Consider the following 26,454-nt stretch of genomic DNA (forward strand, 5'->3'; position numbering starts at 1 on the left):
ATTTACCGTTTATAGTGATGCATCACACGTTGGATTAGGGTGTGTGTTGATGCAAGAAGGGAAGTTGGTTGCTTATGCGTCACGGCATCTTAAACCTCACGAGGTGAATTATCCCACTCATGATTTGGAATTAGCAGGGGTGGTGTTTGCACTAAAAATTTGGAGGCATTATTTGTATGGGGAAAGAACGATTATTTATACGGACCATCAAAGCCTCAAGTATCTCCTTACTCAGAAGGAGTTGAACCTTAAGCAACGAAGGTGGATTGAGTTGCTTAAAGATTACGATTGTTCAATTGAGTACCACCCAGGCAAGGCTAATGTGGTAGTTGACGCATTGAGCAGTAGAGTTGTCTTTGATTTAAGAGCAATGTTTGCTCGCCTTAGCCTATTCGATGATGGTAGCTTGTTAGCTGAGCTGCAAGTGAGGCCGAGTTGGACTGATCAAATTAAGAAGAAACAGTTGCTGGATGAATCACTAGTTCCTCGTTTTCAGCAAGTGGAAAAAAGTGAGACTTCAGATTTTGGGCTGAATGGGGAAGGGGTGTTATTTTTCCGTGGAAGAGTGTGTATGTCGAATGATTCTGGTCTGAGGCAGTCTATTCTGTGAGAGGCACATAGTAGCCCTTATGCCATGCATCCTGGTCGGAACAAGTTGTACCAGGATCTTCGTGAGTTGTATTGGTGGCCTGGGTTAAAACGCAAAGTTACCGATTATGTGAGTAAGTGCCTGACGTGTCAGCAGGTTAAGGTGGAGCATCAGGTACCTTCTGGGTTACTGCAACAAGTTATGATCCCACTCTGGAAGTGGGAGAGGGTGACCATGGATTTTATGAGTGGTTTACCCTTAACACCTTCTAAAAAGGATTCAGTTTGGGTGATTGTAGACCGAAGACAAAGTCTGCCCATTTTATACAGGTCCGCACTGATTATTCGTTACAGAAATTGGCCAAGTTATATGTGGCTGAGATTGTAAGGTTGCATAGAGTACCGGTTTCTATCATATCTGACAGAGATCCTAGGTTCACATCTCGGTTCTGGAGGAAATTACACGAGGCGTTGGGTACACCACTGGATTTCAGTACTGCGTTTCATCCTTAGACGGATAGACAGTCTGAGAGAGTAATACAGATATTGGAAGACATGTTAAGAAGTTGTGTTTTGGACTTCAGGGGCAGCTGGGAGGATTATTTGCTGATGGCGGAGTTTACGTATAACAACAGCTACCAGTCCAGTATTCGAATGGCACCGTACAAAACGTTATATGGTCGTAGGTGTCGTACCCCTACTTGTTGGATAGAACTGGGTGAGCGTCGAATTTGGGGCTGGAGTTAATTGCTGATACAAAAGACAAGGTAAAGCTAATTTGAGATCGATTGAAAGAGGCGTTTGATAGGAAAAAGTCCTATGCAGACTTAAAGCGAAAAGTGATTGAGTACTCCGTAAGGGATTATGTCTTTCTTAAGGTATCACCGCGGAAGAAAATTATGAGGTTTGGACGGAAGGGCAAGCTGAGCCCTAGATTTATTTGGCCTTATCGGATACTTAAGCGAGTGGGACTGATTGCGTATCAACTTGAGTTCCCTCCAGAGTTGGAGAAAATTCACGATGTGTTTCATGTTTTGATGCTTAGGCGATACCGTTCTGATCCCTCGCACGTCGTACCAGTCGAGGAAACTGAAGTTAAGCTTGATCTAACCATCGAGGAAGAACCAGTGCAGATATTGGAGCGTGATGTTAAGGTATTGAGAAAAAAGTCTGTTCCATTGGTCAAAGTGCTTTGGCGCAATCACGGCACAGAGGTGGCCACATGGGAACCAGAAGAGTCGATGCGACATCAATACCATCATTTATCCTGACCAGGTAAATTTCGAGGCCGAAATTTCTTTAAGGGGGTAGAGTTGTAACGCCCTAAAAATTTAGGGTTTGTAATTTTGTCAGTTTTAGCATAAATTCTTGTTCGCTATAGTGGTTAGTTGATTTAGGTGTGTTTGGGGGTGTTTGGGAGGTCCTGGGTTCAAGTTCCGGCTTTTGCAGCATCTTTGTTTTTGCTCTTAAAAGAACCTAAGCGCTGGCACTTAGGCCTTATCAGTAATTGTGGTTGGTTGATGACACAAAGAGCCTTGTGGCTTAGTGGCAAATGGCGTGTGGAGCAACTGAGGAGGCATGAGTTCGAATTCCATCGCAAGCAAAAGAGTATTTCATTTTTCTAGAAGGGGGCGACAAGAGTTTAAAGTGGTTTCAGACTCTGCTGTGTGAGAGTTTGAACTGGTCTTGGGAGTGGATCATGGAGAGATAAAGGGAGGATTATGTGGAGAAAATCGTGGAGATTATCATGGAATTTGAATTGGGAGGGAGTTGTAGCCGAATGGGTGTGTGTGGGGGTGCAAATTCAGTCAAGGGGCTTAGGTTAGGCATTTTCGAAAATTATTGTTTAGGGTAGGTGCCGAATCCTTCTTTGTAACTTTTTGGCTTTTCTTTTTGCTACCCTTTGGTGCCGATTGTAAGTGACTTCTCCCTCCTCTCAATTTCTTCTCTTTTCTTCTTTGAGTCAAGCTTGTCGAATCCTCTTTAGCCAAACATTAGTAACCTGTTTCTTTTTGTTGTCTAAACATCTTTTCTTCTTGCTTCTAAAGTCAACGAAACTGAACCCAACTCCTCCTCCATCCTTTTCATTGTTCTTTCTCTCCTGAAGTTAGCCGCTTGTTTCTCTCTCTGTGTGACCGAAGTGGTGGTGGCCTAACCGATTCTTAGTCTCTGATAATTAAAGGTAAGTGCTTTCCCTGGCCGAATAGTTAAAGGCTCCTTTTGTGTTCTTGTTCGATTTGGGTATTCCTAAGCCAAATCCTCTTGACTGTCGTGAGGATAGGCTCATCTAACGCTTTCTTTTTCGTTCAAAGGGTGCTAGGGGGTTGTGACGTTACCCAAGGGGGTGGGCCGAATGCTAGCTTTTCGTTTTAGTTCACGTCGTGGTAAGAAGTACGTTTGATTTTGATGGAGTATTATTAAGTTACTGTATAAATGGGTTGTTGATGCAGATCGTGGTTTATAGACGGGTGATCATTGGATAAGGGTGGTTTAAGACCCATTAGTCTTAGCAAGGTAAGCGATGCTTATTGTTGGGAATTGGTGAGTACGTAGTTAGGGGTTAACCCAAGCGTATTGGTGAGTACGTAGTTGGGGGTTAACCCAAGCGTTGGAGAACTGACTAAGGTTCATTGTTTTGGATTTAGGTTGAGCGCGCAGGGTTCAACGTCTTTCTTTCCAAAAAATGTGTGTAACCGTACACCACTCTATTACTGATCATAAGCCAAAAGGGTGTGTACTCAAACCACTGTGTAACTGTGAACCGGCAGAAGCCGAAGAGTCGAAAAGCCGAAACTTCAGCATTTGCGACCGTACGAGCACGCGAACGCTCGCAAGGTCAATTGAGCCACAAAACCTGGGCAACAGATTGTAAAGGCCACCACGAGCGCTCTCGTAGGCTTGAGCCGTTGTGGGCCTCTATGGGTCGAAATTGGCCATGTGGGCCTAATGGGCTCATGGGCCCACGCGGATTAAAGTTTACAAAAGATGGAAAATATTGGACCGGGCTGTGGAATTCGCATAGCCATGGCTGGAATTAGGTCAACGGGCCACACGAGCCTGTGGGCCCATTTGGGCCGAATGTTGGGCTGAGGTCCATTTCACCGTTTCACCTGAATGAGTTACCGGAGTCACACGAGGTGACTATAGACCTTCGATAAGGTCACTATCTGTATCGAGACTTTAAAATTTGTTAAATGACTGAAATACCCCTGAAGGGTCGTAAGTACTGTTTTGCCCCTAACTGATGATATAACCTGTATAATGCTAGTGGTAGGTTAAATTATGTGCGTAGTCCTTTTAAATGACTGGTTTTGAGTATGACATATTGCATGCACGTATTATTTATGACACGACATCTGCATGGGGTTGGGCTCATGATATGGAGGAAGTACTGTACTGGTGACTTTATCATATATATATTTCACTGGTGGCTTGCCACACTCACTGTTACTGGCAGCTATGTTGTGTTATTATTACTACTGGCAGCTTTGCTGCAATATTGGTATGCTGGTTGGGTGGGTCGATTGATATCCCCATAGGTGTGCTGGTTGGTATGGGTGGTGTGTTGGATGGTTATGGGATGGGTTTCATTATGCACTGTACTGATACTAAATAGGGCTTTGGCCTAGACTGTACTGATACTGAATAGGGCTTCGGCCCAGACTGTACTGATACTGTGTTGATCACTGTCTGATTAATATTAGGATTACACACTGAGTTTTCGTAAACTCACCCCGTTGTTAAACTGTGCAGGTAATCCCCAAGCTTAGATGGATTGGTGCTGTGAGGGACTCGGAGATGGCCACACTACTGCTTCTTTCCTTTTAATTGCAGTTAGATTTCATTTTGGGTTTTAAATTTATGTACTAAAGCCGCTGGTGGGTTTTAAATTTTAATTTGGAATTTGATTGCTTATACTAAACTGCTAGTCTAGGAAAACACGGTTTTCAAAATAACATGTTTTTTTTCTAAAGAACACGAGCTTTCAGCAACGAGTTTTTAAAATGCTTCAGTGGTTTAAATTGAAGTAATACCCCAAAGGCAAGCAAATTGGTAAACATTTTGACGAGAACTTTAGTTAGGTAATAATAAAGGATTAGATTCAGTAATGGATTTTTACTAGAAAGATGAAATTTGAAAAAAGGTTGAGGTGACGCACCAAATTCGGCCGTAACGTCTAGGCCTGGTTTAGGGTGTTACAATGTATTATTTATCTCACTTGTAGGTTTGTGATTAAGCTTGGTAATGATCATATAGTTCAGTTAGCTTAAAATGAGTTGGTAATATCTTGGGATTGTTTATTTTGCTTATGACTTACTAAGCTATTGTAGCTTACTCTGTGTGTTCTTGTTTACTTTGTTTTATAGGTTTTGGATTCAAGTTACAAGCTCAGGGATTGTCAGTAGAGTCTATCACACTATCGACTGCTTTCAGTATTTTGTAAGTTGCATTTTGGAACTATGGCATGTATAGGCTGGAACATATTTGAAAATGTTGAATATTGGTTGTGTATATAAGCCATGCGAAAATGGCTAAGCTTTTGTCTTTAAACTTCTATTATGCTAAGTTTGGTTTATGTTCACTTTGGTTTTATAGTTACGAGCCACGTATGTATAATATTTTTGTTAGGTACCACGTGTGCTGTAAAATGGTTGCTTGCTATGTCCTTATTCGATTTTATATGCCTTGATTAAATATTCATTGAGTTTTATTGTTGGCAAATAGTGTTTCGTGGATAAATATGGTTGATTATTTGATATGTATTTTATGTTAAATGTGGTCTTTATTTTAGGTAAGTTGCATATAATATATATGTGCTTCATTTACAAGTTTGGCTATGGTATAATGTATTGGAACATATATGACTGCTTATTAGACTATTTAATATGTTTGTATGCGTAAACTTGGTTGTTATGAAATTGTTGTATGAGCTAGGTCAAGAATGATAATATGTGATTAAAAGTTTAAGATATTTGAATAATGACTAATATTTTTGTTATTACGTAAGTAATTTAACATATTCACTAATATATGTAATAAGTGTACCTTTTAATGATGTGTGCTTAAATAATTAAATTTACTAAGGTCAAATGTATAAAATCTAATGATTAAATGGTATGTGTAGACATTAATGATTATTTACTTTGAATAAAGTATATAGGAATGCATGACTATTACTGTGTGGATGCTTTAATTAGTATTAAAGTAAAAGGCATGCAAGATTAATTTGTTTATGATCCAAGCCGCATAAGTAAGTGGTTTAAAAGGTGAATTGTGGCTTATTAAATTCTAAGAATGTGTACATAATTTAGCGACTATATGCATAATTACATAGATGGTAATGGAAGTATGTTTAATCATGTTTGTAATAGATAATGTTGTGCAATTAAACACATTATATGCTGTTAGTAACAAGTTGGAATTTGTTGTGACCTGTATATGCAAGGTGTAAATCGACGTATGTTCTGAATTGTGAATTGATTGCATTTTTTTATTTTATTTATAAATGGGTTTGACATTAGTGAATATTTATATTAATAAATGTTTTCAAATTGTGTCTTTGATCGAAAATGTCTTGTAACCCTAATCCGGCGACATATATGGGTTAGAGGTGTAATAGTCCAGTTTTGACCCTAGTCAGAATGGTGGTTTCGAGACCACAAGTTCGAGTCTAAACAATATTTTTAATATTATTTTCTGTGTCTGTGATATGTAAATTTATATCTGTGAAATTTCTGTAATTTAATTTGTCTGTTTCTGTGCTCGATTTGCAAAAAGGACCAAATCGCGTAAGTTGTAAAAGTTGCCTATTAGGTGCTAAAGTACCTAAGTGCTATGGTTTGTTAAAGTTGAAGCCCTTGCATATCAATAGGACCATTACATGATAGTGGGAGACATGGTTTGGCAATATAGTAAATAGATAAATTTTTAAAGGATGGTTAGGTAATTAGGTAATATATGTTAATTATAATAAAAGAAATCATGAAAATGAAGCCATTTTTCATGCATGTTCAGCCGAAAGTTGAGGAAGGGAATGCCATTGAAGCTTTAAGGTATTCAGCCATTGCATGGTGAATAGGTTAGTCCATTTTGTTCGAATTTTGATAATTTCTACGTTTCTGTGATCGTTGCTTCGTGTTCTTCAAAGCCCATGTCTAAATTTCTGTTTCTATTAAAGATTTCAAGAAATGCCATTGTTGATATCATGAGTTTTGTAATGTTCTTGGATGAATTATGAAGGTTTAGTAGATGATTTATAAGCTTTGTCTTTGAATTTTGATGAAATAGAGCTATTTGGGCTAATTTGTGAAATTAAGATTTTGAAGGACTAAATTGTGAATTAAAGATGTTATTTGGGTTTGTATGGCAGCTATGTATATTTGGGCAAGCTATAGTCTTGGTAAATTTTGCATATTTGTGATTTTGTGAAAAATGGACTAAATTGTCAAAGCGTGAAAATGTAAGGGCTAAAATGAAAAGTGACCTAAATATGTGTATATAGATTAAATTGAATGAAATGAATGATTGAATGATTGAATTTGTATTGAATTAGATCAAGAACAAAGGAAATCAGACTTAGATCAGGGAAGTCCAAAATAGTTGAATAGTCGACTCATTTTGTCCGAAACCCGTACGAGGTAAGTTAAATTAAAATTACGTGTTATATTGAATAAATTCTACACATATAAACTATAATCTATATTGGACAGCCTTGAGAGCCTGATGATTAAATTCTGATAAACTGTTAGTATCCGAAAAGCTCTGTATACTTCTAAAGAAATGTTGACATCTATCTGAGATATCGTGTAAAACTGTGTCTGAGACACAGGGCTCGATTGAGAATTACGTATAAGACTATGTCTGGGGCAACGGCATCGTATCTGATTTCGTATAAGACCCTGTCTGGGATAGAGGCATCGATATTAAATTACATGTAAGACCATGTCCGGGACGTCGACATTGTACTTGTTTATGAGCATCAGTATCGTTTCTGAACTGTATGATGATAGCGTATGAAATATGATAATGAGCATATGAAATGTATAATCTATACAGGTACGTATGTATCGTACTAAGTCTCTAAAAATGAAAGACTCTGTTCTGTGAAATAAAGAATGAGAAGTATGTACGAAATTATAAATTACTCTCTGAAATAACTCTGAATTCTTACTATTGATCTTACTTATATGTTTTAAAAGATGGACTAGCTGTATTTGGCTTACTAAGCTCCTTGTAGCTTACTCCGTGTGATTTATGTTTGTTTTACAGTTATCGTAGCTACTGAAGGCTCGGGGATAGTCGAGGATCATCACTACACTATTGAACTCATTTTGGTACTCTTTAAAGTGCACATACTTTTAAGTATGGCATGTATAGGCTAGAATGTATATGTATTTAAGCTTTAATTTGTATATATGTGATATGCCATGTGAATTGGCTAGCAAATGATAAGTTGAGTATAGTTTTGGTGAATGTTTGCACTATGCTATGTTCTAATGTGTTTTTGTCATCTTTAAGCATGGAATTGGTTGAAAATGTTGGTATAAATATTGTATATTATTGATTGTAGGATTGGACGCATATAAGAGTGGCAAATTGGTTTAAACCAAGTTTGCTTTGTGCCACACGGTCAGAGGCCACGGGCGTGCCTGGTGGCCGTGTTAGTTTGGCAGTAATCTCTTAAAATTTGCAGGGTTAGGGAACACAGGCATGCCTTATGGCTGTGGGCATAAGTTAGTAGCTAGATAAATATCACACGGTCATGGCACACGGCCGTGTTTGTTGGCCGTGTGAAAAAGTCAATATAAGACCTCTATTTGGCACGGTTGGATCACATGGGCGTGGTTTATGCTCGTGTGAGTCACACGGCCTAGTCACACGGGTGTGTGACTCCAATAGAATTGAAAATTTTTTCTAAGTTCTAAAAATTCTGAATGTGTTCAGTTTAGTTCTGACCTTATTTAAATGTATGTTCTAGGTACCGTATGTAACACCCCGAACCCGAGGCCGTCGCCGGAGTCGAACACGAGGTGTTAACAGACTTCAAACCACTTAAAAAAAATTTCCCAGACAAGCTGCCAGTCTGCATACTAGTCGCTTAAAAAAAATCATATCTTGAGTTCTAAAACTCGAAATCTAGTTCTGTAAATTTTCCCTGAAACTAGACTCATATGCCCATCTACATATTTTTTTCTAGAATTTTTGGTCGGGCTAATTAGTATAGTTTATTAGTCAAAGTCTCCGATGCTACAGGGATCGACTACACTGACCTTTGTGCATTACGACTTCGATATCTCCCTGCACAGAGCTTCAATACTGATGTCGTTTGTTTCTATAGAAACTAGAATCAGAGAGGAATCTATACATATATGGAATGACTCCTAATTATCTCTGGTTAATTTATAATGAATTTCCAAAGTCGGAACAGGGAATCCAGAAACCGTTCTGGCCCTGTCTCACGAGAACCTGAATATCTCTTAACATACTGTCCATATGATAGTTTTGTTACTTTCCTATGAAAATAGATTCATCAAGGTTCGTTTACATAATTTATTCATTATTTAATTCAAATCCTACTATTTTTAGTGATTTTCCAAATCTACATCACTGCTGCTGCCAGCATCTGCCTTTAAGGTAGACTTTACCTATTTCATAGTTTCCATGATTCAACTAGCTCTTTTAGCATAAATAGCACAAATTATGATAGTGATTAACCATTCCATACCAAATGATTATAACATTATGCTCAAATATATATAAGCCATTTTCGCATGGCTATATACATTAACCAAAATATTCTTCCGCCACTAGTCTATTTTATACATGCCATAAGACAATCCGAAACGTAGCAGTACCAAACAGTGGATAGTAATAGTGTGACTAGTTGCTGACGATCCCCGAGCCTGTAGCTTCGCAATGAGATCTATAAAACAGAGGAAACAGAGTAAACGGAGTAAGCATTACAATGCTTAGTAAGTTTTAAGCAGTGTCAACAGATAACAATCAAATTATAACATAGTTGTTCGTATTTTTATTTCACTCTTCCTTCGGGCATACCATCCCTTTACCGAATATGCACATCTCATCATATACAATAAGCAGATAAACTTTCACATAAAAGTGAGCTCATGTGACATAGATATATCGTATGATTTCACATCACCTCTCACACTGATCCGATGTCACATAATCATAGGAATAGTCTCATAGATTGCTCTCGTATGCATCACATAACTACCTTATGATTTAGTGCAAATCAAGCTCACATATAAACTTGGAGTACATACCTGTTTAACCTTTCGCATTGAATATATTTATAAGCAATTCTTATTACGAAGTCTTACCCGGACATAATCCCCACACGTAGTCATCGGGTCTTTAGAGCTCGGATATAGTACAAGCACGAAGCTTAAGGACATTAATCAGTGACAATATTCTCGCATAAAGCCTGCGGGGTTTTAACCCGGATATAGTGCTGACACAAATGCCCTTCGGGACTTATCACATTTATGCACTTTCACATCCATCACGTTGGCCACTCGGCCCTGTCACATATATACACTTTCACATTCACACATCGGCCATTAGGCCTTATCACATATATACACTTTCACATTCATCACATTGGCCATTAGGCCTTATTACATATATACACTTTCACATTCATCACATCGGCTATTAGGCCTTATCACCTATATACACTTTCACATTCATCACATTGGCTATTAGGCCTTATCACATATATACACTTTCACATTCATCACATCGGCTATTAGGCCTTATCACACATATACACTTTCACATTCATCACATCGGCCATTTGGCCTTATCACACATATACACTTTCACATTCATCACATCGGCCATTAGGCCTTATCACACATATACACTTTCACATTCATCACGTCGGCTATTAGGCCTTATCACATATATACACTTTCACATTCATCACATCGGCCATTAGGCCTTACTATCATTTCATATTCGAATACTCATAACTTACAATATCACGATTTAGAATTCAAGTATGGGTTTAATCAATAGCTTATGAGCAACTAAAACAAGTTTATCAAGGTTCACAACATAATCTCAAATTCAGCACAAGCTGTTTTTCCTGAGCAATAGTCACTAAATTATTTATAACTGGAGCTACAAAACTCCAAATCACTTTCCATTAATTTTTCCTGAATATAGACTCGTATATCTTCCATCCATATAATTTCCAGAATTTTAGGTTTGGCCAATCAATACCAGATTTTTCTTAAAGTTTCCCCTGTTTCACTGTTTGACTAATCTGACCACTCTTCACTAAGAATCAAATTTCTCATTTTACAGAATTCAAAATGTGTTGTATTTGATTTAATTTGAAACTAGACTCATTAAGGAGTCTAAGCATGTAAATTTTATCTTATAACCATTTTTGTACAATTTATAATGATTTTCTAAAAACCAAACAGGGGATTTCGGAGTCATTCTGACACCGTCTCACACAACTTTAAATATCTCATTATCGGAAATTCCTTTGATTACACGGTTTCTTTTATAAGAAACTAGACTCATTAAGCTTTAATTTCATGTCTCATTCAGCCTCTAATTCAAATCCATAAATTTATGGTGATTTTCTAAAGTCACGTTACTGCTGCTGTCCTAAGCAGACTATTTCAAATTACCCTTGAATTCCCAAGCTCAAACACTTAAGAACTTACCATTTGAGCTTAGAACATATCATGGCCACATCATATCTTATTAAATCAACTCATCATGTCCTATTATAATTGAATTTACTCAACGTTTAATCGCTTAAAACTTACCTCGGATGTGGTCGAACAATTTCGGCGGCTATTCGATGACCTTCGATTTTCCCTTGTTGGACGCCTCTCCTTTAGAGTCTTGAGCTTAAACAAATAAATTAACTCACTTAACCGCTTTGCTACATATATTGGTATCCACATTTTAATGATTTTATGACATATGAAACGACATGGTAAAATTTTCATCTTGCTACTTTATGTTCTTAGCTATTCGGCTAATAACCTCATGCAATTACCATACTATCTATAATCTAATCACACATGCATATGCATACTTGGACATTCGGTAATCACCTTTGCTAATTTTAAACTCAACATCACATAAGCTCCCAAGTGATGGCCGAATGCTTCATTTGTTACCCAACTAACCATTCAACAACCTCAACCTCATTACCACCCTTTTATGCCTAATTATCTAAGTCAAGATAAGATCATCAACATGCCTACCTATAGCCGAATGTGCAACATTAATCTATCATCTCCATTTCATTTAACACTTAACATTTACCACATATCAATTCACCAAACTCTCCATCTATTCATGCTCTCATATTCGGTCACCCATACCCATACTAACCATATAACTAATTAATCCTAGGGTTAAACACAAGTGCAATATTGAAGCACCATGGCCGAACCTTCATGAAGTTGCTAAGACCCCTCATTTCTACTCCTCACACACTCTCACATCCAAACCTTTTTATTAAACACTCAAGCTCAATCATCTTCATGCCTCATCACCACAACATCAAAACACCAACCAAGAAAGACAACACCCATGGCCGAATATCATCTCCATCACATAGCAAGATTTAGACCATGGGCTAGGTAGAACTCAAACTAACAACTAAAACATGCATGCATCTCATGGAACATCATCAAACATACCTTAGCCTAGTTACATGCATGGCCGAATCTCTTCAACATTTCTTCTTCCTTCCTCCTTCAAATTTTCAGCCAAGGTGTTAAAGGATGAACACCCTTTCTCTTTTTTTTTCTTTTCTTTGTCTAGTTACGGCAAAAATGGAGGGGGGGATGGATGAGACAACTTTGTTTTCATCACCCCTCCCTTTTCATTACTTAATTACTAACCCTTTTATATATTCCTTTCTAACATAACACACTAAGCCAACATGTTCCCAACATGTTTCCACCCATAGCATGGCCAGCCACTAGCTCAAATTTTGGGTAATTTGACATGCAAACCCATCGTTTTCATAACATGCATTAATAGGCCACTTCACATTTGCCTAGCACATTTCTAAATTTTCTCACATAAGTCCTATTTAATAAAATTCACTTACAATTAACAAAATTCAAGCATGAAATTTTCACACATGCATATATACATATAATAAGCATCAAATATGATGGCTAATTATTAGTATGACTCGGTTTTGTGGTCCCGAAACCACTTCCCGACTAGGGTCAATTTTGGGCTGTCACACCGTAGACTATCTTAATGAATGAATTGTTGATTAATGCCTTTGTATTAATGATATCTGTGATTCTGTTCATTCTGTAATATTCTGTCTGCCCAGTGACGCCCCTTACCTATTCCGGTGACAGTTACGGGATAGGGGTGTTACATTTTATTGGTATCAGAGCCATGATTTAATTTGTTCTACGACTACATAGCGCTTATGAGTCTAGCTATACATGCTATATGTTTGAAATTATGATAGTGTGATGAATCCTGACATTGAAATGTGCTTTTATATAACAATGGATCCCAATAGAGCCGTAGCTGACAATGTTGAGAGTAATGTGCCTGCTCCCACGCAAGGGATGGTGCAAGATGATTCTTGACCAGCTACGAGTAGTCGTGATAGCGAGGCTAAACAAGCCTTCTATCAGGTGATCAACGATTGGTTCACCCAATACATTAGAACCTATCCGGCTGTTCAACAACCTCCATCCCCGGTTAATCCTTCTCAAATTCCTGTTATAACTTCCGTGAATCCAGTTCAGTCAAGTAGACCTCCAGTTGACAAGATTAGGAAGTATGGGGCTGAAGAATTCTGTGTAACACCCCGAACCCGAGACCGACACCGGAGTCGGACACGAGATGTTAACAAACTTTGAAAAATTTTTCCAGACACTGGCCAGTCTGAGTACTAGTCGCTTCAAAAATCATATCTTGAGTTTCACAACTCAAAAATCAGTTTTGTGATTTTTCCCTGAAACTAGACTCATGTCGCCACCTATGGATTTTTTTCTAGAATTTTTGGTCGGGCCAACTAGTACAGTTTATTAGTCAAAGTCTCCCATGTTACAGGGGTCGACTACACTGACCTTTTCCCATTACGACTGGGATATCTCTCTGCACAGAGCTTCAATACTGATTCCGTTTGTTTCTATGGAAACTAGACTCAGAGAGGAATCCATACATATATGGTATGACCCCTAATTATCTCTGGTCAATTTATAGTGAATTTCCAAAGGCGGAACAGTGAATCCAGAAACTGTTCTGGCCCTGTTCCACAAGAACCCGAATATCTCTTTCTGTACTGTTCCTATAATTGTTTCGTTACTTCCATATGAAAGTAGATTCATCAAGGTTCGATTACATAATTTATTCACTATTTAATTCCACTCCTACGAATTCTTGTGATTTTTCCAATCCACACCACTGCTGCTATCAGCTTCTGTTTTCAAAGTGAACCTTACCTAATTTGGGGTTTCATGGACCAACTAGGGCCTTGTCATACATAAGCCCACATATGATCATACTTAGCCATTCTAGTGGCTGATCATTTGCTCAACACTTCCATTCCAACATAGTTACATCATGAAACCATCTATACATTCATAAATACGAATGGTCTAATGCCATACTCCACTTCTACAAGCCATCTTCGCATGGCTGTACACTTATACATTTCATAAAGTACTCGAAAGACAACAATGGGTAGTCCTATACATGCCATAACAAAATTCAACCAAAATAGTACCCAAAAGAGCCTTTGATAGTGTGGGCGACTTCGACTTCAAGATCCCGAGTCCGATAGCTGGAGAACCAAAAATCTATAAAACAGAGGAGCAATGTAACGAGTAAGCAATTTATGCTTAGTAAGTTTGAGCAAGGAATTCCAGCATGCACAAAGAATAGCACACATTTAGCTAAACGGAATATTTCATAATACGCAATTTACCGATATCAAACTTGCTTCACAACATTAACAACCATTATGTACATACACAATAAACTAACTTGGCCGAAGGCCGGTAGCTCGTTTATCAACTGAGCGAACATTTATTTGTAAGGGCTCGATTAAATTCAACACATACGTAACATATCCCCATATTGGGATGTTTTTCGAGTATTCGCTGGAATTTTACAGCAAGCTCATTCATTACCAAATCACGTACCTTCGGGATTTAACCGGATATAGCTCCTCGTTCAAATGCCTTCGGGACATAGCCCGGTTTTAGTAACTCACACAATGCCTTCGGGACATAACCCGGATTTAACAACTCGCACGAATGCCTTCGGGACTTAACCCGGATTTAATAACTCGCACGAATGCCTTCGGGACTTAACCCGGATTTAATAACTCGCACGAATGCCTTCGGGACTTAACCCGGATTTAGTATCTCGCACAAAGGCCTTCGGATCTTAATCCGGATATATTCACTTAGCACAAAGCCTTCGGGACTTAGCCCGGACAGCATTCAATTAATCATGCACATCTAACAATAATTCATAGCACATTCATATTTCATTTTCGTTTACGAAACTCAAACACAAGGCACATATTGTCCTTGCACATTCGGCTCAATAGCCACACATAGAGCATGATTTAATCACATCGAAATTTAAGCTCTCTTACTCAAGAACTTACCTCGGGTGTTGTCGAACGATTCCGCTAGCTATTCAACCACTTTTTCCTTCCCTTTATCGGTTTTATTTCCCCTTTGCTCTTGAGCTTAATCAAACAAATAAATTGATTTCATCATTTTAGGCATCAAAAGATGAACACAAGGCACTTAGCCCATATTTATACATTAGACATTAAAGTCTCATACATGCAAAAATCATGCATCAACACCACATATTAGCTAATTTCTTGCCCTTGACCGAATATGCATGTCCATTTTTGGGGTCGATTTCAACACTTAATACACACATGTACACACTAGTAAAGCATCCTCCCCCTTTTCATCAATTTAACACATGCATTGCTCATTAACATGCAAAGTTACATTCGGCCTTAGCACACATCTTGCTAGCCGATTCTTCTCCATTTAGCAACCAATGCACATATGTGCTCACACAACAAAAAATGCTAAAAAGGAGGTTCAAGAATCATCAAGCCATCATCACATGCATCATTAACAAGCTTCATATTTTGCATGCAATGGCATTAACACAACCTCCACCTAGGCCGAATCTTAACTCATCCTCATGCCTCATCACCACAACATCAAACATCAACCAAGAATGATTCATCCATGGTCAAGTGCCATTTCCATCACATAGCAAGATTTAGACCATGGGTTAGGTAGAACTCAAGCTAACAACTAAAACATGCATGCCTCTCATGGAACATCATCAAACATACCTTAGCCTAGCTACATGCATGGCCGAATCTCTTCACCTTTCTTCTTCTTTCCTCCTTAAAATTTTTGGCCAAGGATGAACCAAAGGATGAGAAAATTTTTCTTTGTTTTTCTTTCTAGTTTTTGGCAAGCATGAAGATGAGAAAAGGATGAACAAAATTCCCCCTTTCTCTTGTTTAGCTCACGGCAATGGGAGACAAACACCACACACACATTTTTTTTTTCTTTTGTTTTCCATTTCTTTATTACCCATACTCCTTATTTTATTCTTCCACTAACAAAACATGTTTCATGACATGTTTTGCCCATCCTTCCTTGTCATGGCCGGCCACTACTCATTAGGGGGGGGGGAATTTGACATGCAAGTCCCCCCTTTGTCCACATGCACTAGTAGGTCCTCACACATTGACCTATCACATTTTAGAATTTTCTCACATAAGTCCTATTGACTAAATTCACATGAAATCAACCAAATTGAAGCTTGAAATTTTCACACATTCATAATTACATATTCTACACAATAAGTATCACATTCAAACATTTCGGTGACTCGGTTTAGCGGTCCCGAAACCACTTCCCGACTAGGGTCAACTTTGGGCTGTCACATTCTGAGCTACAACGAATGATGATGCTGAAAGAGTCAAATTCTGGTTAGAGAATATGATACGGGTGTTTGATGAAATGTCTCTGAATCCAGAGGAATGTGTTAAATGTTCCGTTTCACTTTTGAGAGATAGGCGTACCATTGGTGGAAAACTTTAATATCTGTGGTTCTGAGCGAACGGGTTACCTGGGATTTCTTCAAAGCTGAATTTCAGAAGAAATACATTAGAAAAAGATTTATTGATCAGAAACGTAAAGAGTTTCTCGAGCTTAAACAGGGCTGTATATCCGTTACTGAATACGAACGGGAATTTGTGAGATTAAGCCAATATGCTCTGGAATGTGTATCAAATGAAGCAATAATGTGCAAAAGATTTGAAGATGGACTAAACGAAGATATCCGTCTACTAGCGGGGATTTTAGCGATTAAAGAAATAGTAGTGCTTGTTGAGCGAGCATGTAAAGCTGAAGAATTAAGCAAAGAGAAAAGAAAAGCTGATTCTGAAGCTAGAGATGCTAGAAAGAGATCTTCGAGTAAATCATTTCAGTTTGGATCAAAGAAATCCCGAGATGATCAAAACTGTTCAAATACTAATATGCGATATTCAAATCGAGATCGAGCTAGATCATATTCGAACATTAGAGCCCCTGTTACTTCTGTTGCAAGTGTTGGAAATGTTCGATCTGAGAAACCTGAGTGTAAACATTATGGTAAAAGACATCTGGGAAATTGTAGATTGAATGACCGAGCTTGTTTTCGATGTGGGTCCCTAGATCATTTTGTAAGAGATTGTTCTGAACCTGCTGAGCAAGAGAATGTACAGAATCCGAGACAGAGAAACACCTCAGCTAGAGGTAGACCTTCCAGAAACACGAGAAATACAAGTGGTGATCAAAGAGCTACTAGGGATACTACTGTTAGATCTGAGGCCAGAGAACCTGCTAGGGCCTATGCAATCCGAGCTCGTAAGGAAGCCTCGTCTCCAAATGTGATTACTGGTACTTTCACTCTTTATGATACTTCTATGATTGCATTGATAGACCCTAGCTCAATGCATTCTTATATCTGTATGAATTTAGTGCGCAGTAAGACTTTGCCTGTAGAGTCTACTAAATTTGTAATTAAAGTATCGAACCCTTTAGGCAAAAGTGTTTTAGTTGATAAAGTCTGCAAGAACTGTCCGTTAATGATTCGAGATACCTGTTTTCCTGCTAATCTGATGCTATTACCTTTCGACAAATTTGATATAATTCTGGGGATGGACTGGTTAACATTGCACGATGCTATTGTGAACTGTAAAAGAAAAGTCATTAACTTAAGGTGTAAAAATGATGAGATATTTCGAATTGAGTCTAGTGATCTAAATAGGATAATAGCTGTGATATCTGCAATGAAAGCACAAAATTATGTAAAGAAAGGTTGTGAAGCCTACTTAGCTTATGTGTTAGACTTGAAAGTGGATGACAAGAAAATTGAATCAGTGTCCGTTGTCTGTGAAATCCCTGATGTGTTTCCTAAGGAACTACCTGGTTTGCCTCCGAATCGAGAAGTCAAGTTTGACATTGAATTCGTACCTGGTACTACTCCAATTGTATTGATTGCCGTCAACTTAATAAAGTGACTGTAAAGAACAAATACCCTCTGCCCAGGATCGATGACTTATTCGATCAGTTGCAAGGTGCTTCTGTGTTTTCAAAGATAGATTTGAGATTAGGTTACTATCAGTTAAGAGTAAAGGACTCTGATATTCCAAAAACTGCTTTTAGAACAAGGTACAGGCATTATGAATTTTTAGTTATGTCTTTTGGATTAACGAATGCGCCTGCTATCTTTATGGATTTGATGAATAGAATTTTTAAACCGTATTTAGATCAATTTGTTGTTGTACTTATTGATGACATATTGATTTATTCACGTAATGAATCTGAACACACCGAGCATTTGAGAATAATGCTACAGACACTGCGAGATAAACAGTTGTATGCGAAGTTCAGTAAATGTGAATTCTGGTTGCAATAAGTTGGTTTTCTAGGTCATATTGTATCAGCCTCTGGTATCCGAGTTGATCCGAGAAAAATTTCAGCTATTATGGATTGGAAACCTCCGAGAAATGTATCTGAAGTCCGTAGTTTTCTGGGACTTTCTAGTTACTATAGAAGATTTGTGAAATGTTTTTCGATGATTGCTACTCCATTAACAAAATTGCTCCAAAAAGATGTGAACTTTGAGTGGTCAGAAAAGTGTCTGAACAGTTTTGATCAGTTGAAAACTCTGTTGACTGAAGCTCCGGTATTAGTACAACCCGATTCGGGTAAAGAATTTATAATTTACAGTGATGCTTCGTTGATCAGTATGGGATGTGTGCTAATGCAAGAAGGTAAAGTCATTGCTTATACTTTAAGACAGTTGAAGCCACATGAAAGGAACTATCAAACACACGATCTTGAGTTAGCTGCTATTGTGTTTGCTTTGAAAATTTGGCGTCACTATCTGTTTGGTGAGAAATGCCATGTGTTTTCTGATCATAAAAGTCTGAAGTATTTAAAGACGCAAAAAGATTTGAATCTGTGACAGAGAAGATGGTTGGAATTGTTAAAAGACTACGAACTAGTTATTGATTATCATCTAGGAAAAGCAAATGTTGCTGCTGATGCTTTAAGTCGGAAACTGTTGTTTGCGTTGTGTATAATGAATGCTCATTTGAATCTATCTAATGATGGTTCAGTTTTAGCATAAATAAAAGCAAAACCCTTGTTTATACAACAGATCTGCGAGGTTCAGAAATCTGACAATGAATTGATAGTTGAACGAACTCTGTGTGATTCTGAATTCCGGGTTGATGTTAATGATTGTTTGAGATTCAGAGATAGACTCTGTATTCCGAGAAATCCAGAGTTAATTCAGTTGATCTTGAGTGAGGCTCACAGTAGTAGATTCTCTGTACATCCGGGGAGTTCGAAAATGTATAAAGACTTGAAGCAACTTTACTGGTGGCCAGGAATGAAAAGAGATATTTCTGATTTTGTTTCTAAATGTTTAATCTGTCAACAAGTTAAAGCTGAACATCATGTGCCATCAGGTCTGTTGCAACCGATTATGATTCTGGAATGGAAATAGGATCGAGTGACCGTGGATTTTGTTTCGGGTTTGCCCCTGTCTCCGAGAAAGAAAGATTCGATCTGGGTTGTAGTTGACAGATTAACGAAGTCAGGTCATTTTATTCTAGTGCGATCTGATTTTTCACTTGATAAGTTAGCGGAGCTTTATATTTCTGATATTGTGAGACTGCATGGTGTACCATTGTCGATTGTGTTAGATAGGGATCCGAGACTTACATCGTGATTTTGGAAGAAATTGCAAGATGCTCTAGGTACTAAATTGCATTTCAACACTGTTTTCATCCGCAAAAAGATGGTCAATCTGAGCGGATTATTCAGATACTTGAGGATATGTTGAGATGATGCATTCTTGAGTTTGAAGGTACGTGGGAACAATATCTACCTTTAACTGAATTTGCTTATAATAATAGTTTTCAATCAAGCATTAAAATGGCACCGTATGAAGCCTTATATGGTAGAAAGTGTAGAACTCCGTTATACTGGTCTGAGCTCAGTAAGAATAAGATTTAGAGGGTTGATCTGATAAAAGAAACAGAACGGAAAGTGAAAATAATCCGAGATAGTCTGAAAGCTACCTCTGATCATCAGAAATCTTATGCGGATTTAAAACGAAAGGATATCGAATATGAGATTGGTGATAAAGTGTTTCTGAAAGCATCTCCGTGGAAGAAACTGTTCTGATTTGGAAAAAGGGGCAAGCTGAGTCCGAGGTTCATCGGACCGTATGGAATCATTGAGCGAGTTGGGCCGGTTGCTTATAGATTGAAGCTACCATCTGAGTTAGAAAAGATTCATAATGTATTTCTGTAACGCCCCCGTACCCGAGACTATCGCCGGAGTCGAGCACGAGGTGTTAACGGACTTAATTCATTAATTAAATAGCTCAAACAATTTATTTTAAAATTTCCAAACAAGCTGGCTAACTGCATCATAGTCGCTAAAATAATCCATATCTCGAGTTACAAAACTTGAAATCCAATTCTGTAAATTTTCCCTGAAAATAGACTCACATATCTACTTACTAAATTTTTTCTAGAATTTTTGATTAGGCCAATTAGTACAGTTTATTAGTTAAAGTCTCCCCTATTTTAGGGTTCGGCTACTCTGACCCCTGTGTATTACGAATTAGATATCTCTACGTATAGAGTTTTAATGACTATGCTTTTGTTTCTAATAAAAATAGGCTCAATAAGGATTTCATACATGTAAGATACAAATCCTAATTATTTTTGTACAATTTATGGTAATTTTTTAAATTTAGAACAGGGGATTCAGAAATTGGTCTGACCTATTTCACCCAAACGTAAATATTTCATAAAATACAACTCTTTTACCTATTTGTTTTCTTCCACATGAAAATAGATTCATTAAGATTCAATTACATATTTTATTCATCATCTAATTCTATCTCTACTATTTTTAGTGATTTTTCAAACTCACGTCACTGCTGCTGTGTGATTCTATTTTATAGCCAATTTCACCATTTTATGGATTTCCATAGATTAGTTAACACATAAAGCATACGTGTTATCAAATATAATATCGATTAGCCACTCCAATAGCTAATCATTCTCAAACATTTCCATGCCATACATGAGCTATATCATAAGATTATATACACGAAAGAATTATAATGCTATACATGCCATATTTCCAAAATATGCAAGCCACCATACCGAGATGGTCCATTGATAGTGTGAGCCTGCCTCCGACCGTCCTGATCACCAAACCGGCTTGTCAAAACTACAAGGAATGGAAGGGAGGGAGTGAGCATAAATGCTTAGTAAGTTCACATGCAAATAACAAATAACTTAACAAAGTAATTATACCAACCAACATTAGCATAATATCACCAAAACATATATCACATTTCTATTCATCATTCATCGTCTTACTACATTATTGTTGTCGTATCAAGTCTCAACCTGAGGATTAAGTACATACCTGTCCTAAGTGCCCATTCCACAACACTCACCAATACGTCACTTGCATCTTGAGTATTCTTCCATTTCACTAGAATTTTACCCGTTGAACACATCGGAATATAACTCGGATACTTGGAAAGTTTGCACATAAGTGCCACATATGTAGCCAAGCTACCATGTAACCCGTCCATAAGTGAACTCGAACTCAACTCAACGAGTTCGGGAGTTCAAATCCATAAGTGAACTCAGACTCAACTCAACGAGTTCAGATTCCTAGTTACATCTCACGAACTCGGACTCAACTCAATGAGCTCAGACATCCGCATCCATAAGTGAACTCGGACTCAACTCAACGAGTTCGGATGCCTAGTTACATCTCACGAACTCGGACTCAACTCAATGAGTTCGGATGCCCAAATATTCAAATATATTCCTAAGATTCAACGGGATTTTCCTCGTTCGTACTCCTTTACCATTCTCCTTGGAATACCAATGACGATACTTCAGTAGTCTTTCACATTTTTCACATAATTCATAAAATTTTTGCATGTTGTCCAACAATGACCACAAAGCATAGAATTGCATGCTAACAATCATAATACTGTATAAATAGCATTAAATGATTTAAAATAACAGTTATATTACAATATTTACATATGAACTTACCTCGATACAAAATGAGAATAGTCGAGCCTATTCCTCGTAAACTTTATTTTTCCTTCGATCTCGACTCGAATATCTTTTCTCTTGATCTATAATACCAAATTAATCTATTTAATACAAACATTCATCAAAACAGCCCTTAATACGAACTTTGGTATAATTACCATTTTACCCCTAAACTTTCACATATTTACACTTTTTCCCCAAGGCTTGTAAATTAAACCTCATCCTATTTTCTTATATTTTATGACATGATGATCATTTTTCCCTTCTATAGCAACATCAAATTCACACTCTAACATGTACTTATGAATATTAGGTATTTTTACCGATTATGTCATTTTACTTGTTTTTATGAAAATCACTTGGCAAAAGTTGTTTAACACAATCTCAAACTTCATATTCTACCATAAAACATCAAAATTCATACATATCACCCATGGGTAAAACTTTAAATATAAACCCTAGCTCAAAATATCGGTAGAAATAGTTAAACCGAGCTACGAGGATTTCAAAAATGTAAAGAACATTAAAAACTGGCATAGAAATCACTTACAATCAAGGCTTAAAAGTGTTGAAACCCTAGCTATGGTGGAGAGAAAAATTTGGCAGAAACTTGTGGAGAACATGATCATTTTTGTGTTATTTTTCCCATTTTATTTCATTTAATATTCAAATCACCAAAACGCCCTTCCTTACTAAACTTCCAAAAATTCCATCCATGTCCAATTTTTGTCCATAAACTTATAAATTGGTCAAATTTCTATTTAAGACCTCCTAATTAATATTTCAAAGCAATTTCATACTAGAAACTTCTGGAATGCAAGTTTTGTAACTTATTCAATTTAGTCCCTAACTTCAAATTAAGAACTTTATGCATAAAATTTCTTCACGAAATTTTCACACAATCATGCAATCATATCATAGACCTCAAAATAATCATAAAATAATTATTTCTATCTCAAATTTTTGGTCCCAAAATCACTATTCTGATTAGGCCCTAATTCGGGATATCACAATTTCACGTATCAATGCTTCGACGATACAGATCTGATCCTTCGCATGTAATTTCTCTGTCTGATATTGAAATCCATTCAGGTATGACTTATGAAGAAAAACCAATTTGTATTCTGTCCCGTGAGATTAAAGAATTGCGTAATAAGAGAATTTCGTTAGTCAAAGTACTATGGCATAGACACGGAGTAGAAGAGGCTACATGAGACCCTGAAAATGAAATGAAATAGTAATATCTGAATCTGTTTGATGTAAGATTTTTGAGGACGGAAATCCCTAAGGAGGGAGAATTGTAACAATCTGGTTTCGACCCTTGTCAGAATAGTGGTTTCGAGACCATAAATTTGAGTCTGAAAAGTATTTTTAATATTATTTTCTGTATCTGTGATATGTAAATTTATATCTGTGAAATTTCTATAATTTAATTTGTCTGTTTCTGTGCTCGATTTGCAAAAAGGACCAAATCACGTAAGTTGTAAAAGTTGCCTATTAGTTGCTAAAGTACCTAAGTGCTATGGTTTGTTAACGTTGAAGCCCTTGCATGTCAATAGGACCATTACATGATAGTGGGAGACATGGTTTGGAAATATAGTAGATAAATTTTTAAAGGATGGTTAGGTAATTAGGTAATATATGTTAATTATAATAAAAGAAATCATGAAAATGAAGCCATTTTTCATGCATGTTCAGCCGGAAGTTGAGGAAGGGAAAGCCATTGAAGCTTTAAGGTATTCGACAATTGCATGGGTGAATAGGTTAGTCCAATTTGTTCAGTTTTTGATAATTTCTACGTTTTTGTGATCATTGTTTCGTGTTCTTCAAAGCCCATGTCTGAATTTCTGTTTCTGTTAAAGATTTCATGAAATTCCATTGTTGATATCATGAGTTTTGTAATATTCTTGGATGAATTATGAAGGTTTAGTACATCATTTATAAGCTTTGTCTTTGAATTTTGATGAAATAGAGCTATTTGGGCTAATTTGTGAAATTAAGGTTTTGAAGGACTAAATTGTGAATTAAAGATGTTATTTGGGCTTGTATGGAAGCTATGTATATTTGGGCAAGCTATAGTCTTGGTGAATTTTGCATATTTGTGATTTTGTGAAAAATGGACTAAATTGTCAAAGTGTGAAAATGTAGGCTAAAATGCAAAGTGCCCTAAATATGTTTATATGGATTAATTGAATGAAATGAATGATTGAATGATTGAATTTGTATTGAATTAGATCAAGAACAAAGAAAATCGGACTTAGATTAGAGGAAGTCCAAAATAGTTGAATAGTCAACTCATTTTGTCCGAAACCCGTACGAGGTAAGTCAAATTACAATTACGTGCTATATTGAATAAATTCTACACATATAAAATATACTCTGTATTGGACAGCCTTGAGAGCCTGATGATTAAATTTCGATAAAATGTTAGTATCCAAAAAGCTTTGTAAGACCACGTCCGGGACGTCGGTATTGTACTTGTTTATGAGCATCAGTATCGTTTCTGAATTGTATGATGATAGAGTACGAAATATGATAATGAGCATTTGAAATGTATAATCTATACAGGTACGTATGTATCGTACTAAGTCTCTGAATATGAAAGACTTTGTTCTGTGAAATAAAGAATGAGAAGTATGTACGAAATTATAAATTACTCTCTGAAATAACTCTGAATTCTTACTATTGATCTTACTTATATGTTTTAAAAGATGGACTAGCTGTATTTGACTTACTAAGCTCTTTGTAGCTTACTCTGTGTGATTTCTGTCTATTTTACAGTTATCGTAGCTACTGAAGGCTCGGGGATAGTCGAGGATCATCACTACACTATCGAACTCGTTTTGGTACTCTTGAAAGTGCACATATTTTTAAGTATGGCATGTATAGGCTAGAATGTATATGTATTTAAGCTTTAATTTGTATATATGTGATATGCCATGTGAATTGGCTAGCAAATGATAAGTTTGAGTATAGTTTTGGTGAATGTTTGCAATGTGCTATGTTCTAATGTGCTTTGGACATCTTTAAGCATGGGATTGGTTGAAAATGTTGGTATAAATATTGTATATTCTTGATTGTAGGATTGGACCCATATAAGGGTGGTAAATTGGTTTAAACCAATTCTACTTTGTGCCACACGGTCAGAAGCCACGGGCGTGCCTGGTTGCCGTGTTAGTTTGGTAGTAATCTCTTAAGATTCGCAGGGTTAGGGAACACGGGCGTGCCTTATGGCCGTGGGCATAAGTTAGTAGCTAGATAAATATCACACGGTCATGGCACACGGCTGTGTTTGTTGGCCGTGTGAAAAAGTCAGAATAAGATCTCTATTTGGTACGGTTGTATCACATGGGCGTAGTTTATGCCCGTGTGAGTCACACGGCCTAGTCAAACGGGCGTGTGACTCTAACAGAATTGAAAAATTTTGCTAAGTTCTGAAAATTCTAAATGTGTTCGATTTAGTTCTGACCTTATTTAAATGTATGTTCTAGGTATCGTGGACCATCTTAGTGAAGGAATTATTGATGAATGCCTCTGTATTAATGATATATGTGATTCTGTTTGTTCTGTAATGTTCTGTCTATCCAGTGACGCCCTTTACCTATTCCGGTGACGATTACAGGATAGGGGTGTTACAAGAGTTGTTACATTAAGAGCTTCCATTTATGATTTTATGTGTTTTTTGGTGTTTGAAGATGAAATATGGAAGCTTGATGATAGATTTTAATGTTTTGTAAAGTGATTTTTGATAAAAATGTCAAATAGGGATTATATTGTGAAATGTACAAATTAAGGGGTTGAAATGTAAAATAAATGAAAGTTATGGGCTACTAGGGACCTATAGGTAATTCAACTAAGCTAGACTATTGTAACACCCCAAACTCATCCTAGACGTTATGGCTGAATCTAACGATGTCACATTGAAGTGTTTTTCGCAAAGTGTGAGATCGATGATAAACCCTTTCCATATTTATCTTCATTTTGTAATCTTAATGATGAATTTAAAACGTGTTGTTCATTTCAAAACTTGCGTCCCAATCAAAAGGTATTTACTTAAAAATCGTTATTCATTTCCAAAATCATTTTATAGCGGAGGCTTTTAAAACTTGTTGCGTAAAAGTGGTGTTTTGAAAATCATATATCTTTTTGAAAACCCGCATCCTAATGCTAGCAAA

At 37.0% G+C, this 26,454-nt stretch overlaps 1 protein-coding gene across 1 annotated transcript; it reads left to right on the forward strand.

The window, feature by feature from the left end:
• The first annotated feature begins 634 nt into the window (after positions 1 to 634).
• LOC107952442 (uncharacterized) lies at positions 635 to 1,859 on the forward strand. Its single transcript, XM_016887693.1, has 4 exons — positions 635 to 877; positions 919 to 1,034; positions 1,173 to 1,234; positions 1,414 to 1,859. The coding sequence occupies exons 1-4, from the start codon at positions 635 to 637 to the stop codon at positions 1,857 to 1,859; spliced, it is 867 nt and encodes a 288-aa protein (XP_016743182.1).
• Positions 1,860 to 26,454: the final 24,595 nt, after the last annotated feature.

This window comes from Gossypium hirsutum, chromosome A02 (assembly GCF_007990345.1).
Source record: "Gossypium hirsutum isolate 1008001.06 chromosome A02, Gossypium_hirsutum_v2.1, whole genome shotgun sequence".
Lineage (NCBI taxonomy): Eukaryota > Viridiplantae > Streptophyta > Magnoliopsida > Malvales > Malvaceae > Gossypium > Gossypium hirsutum.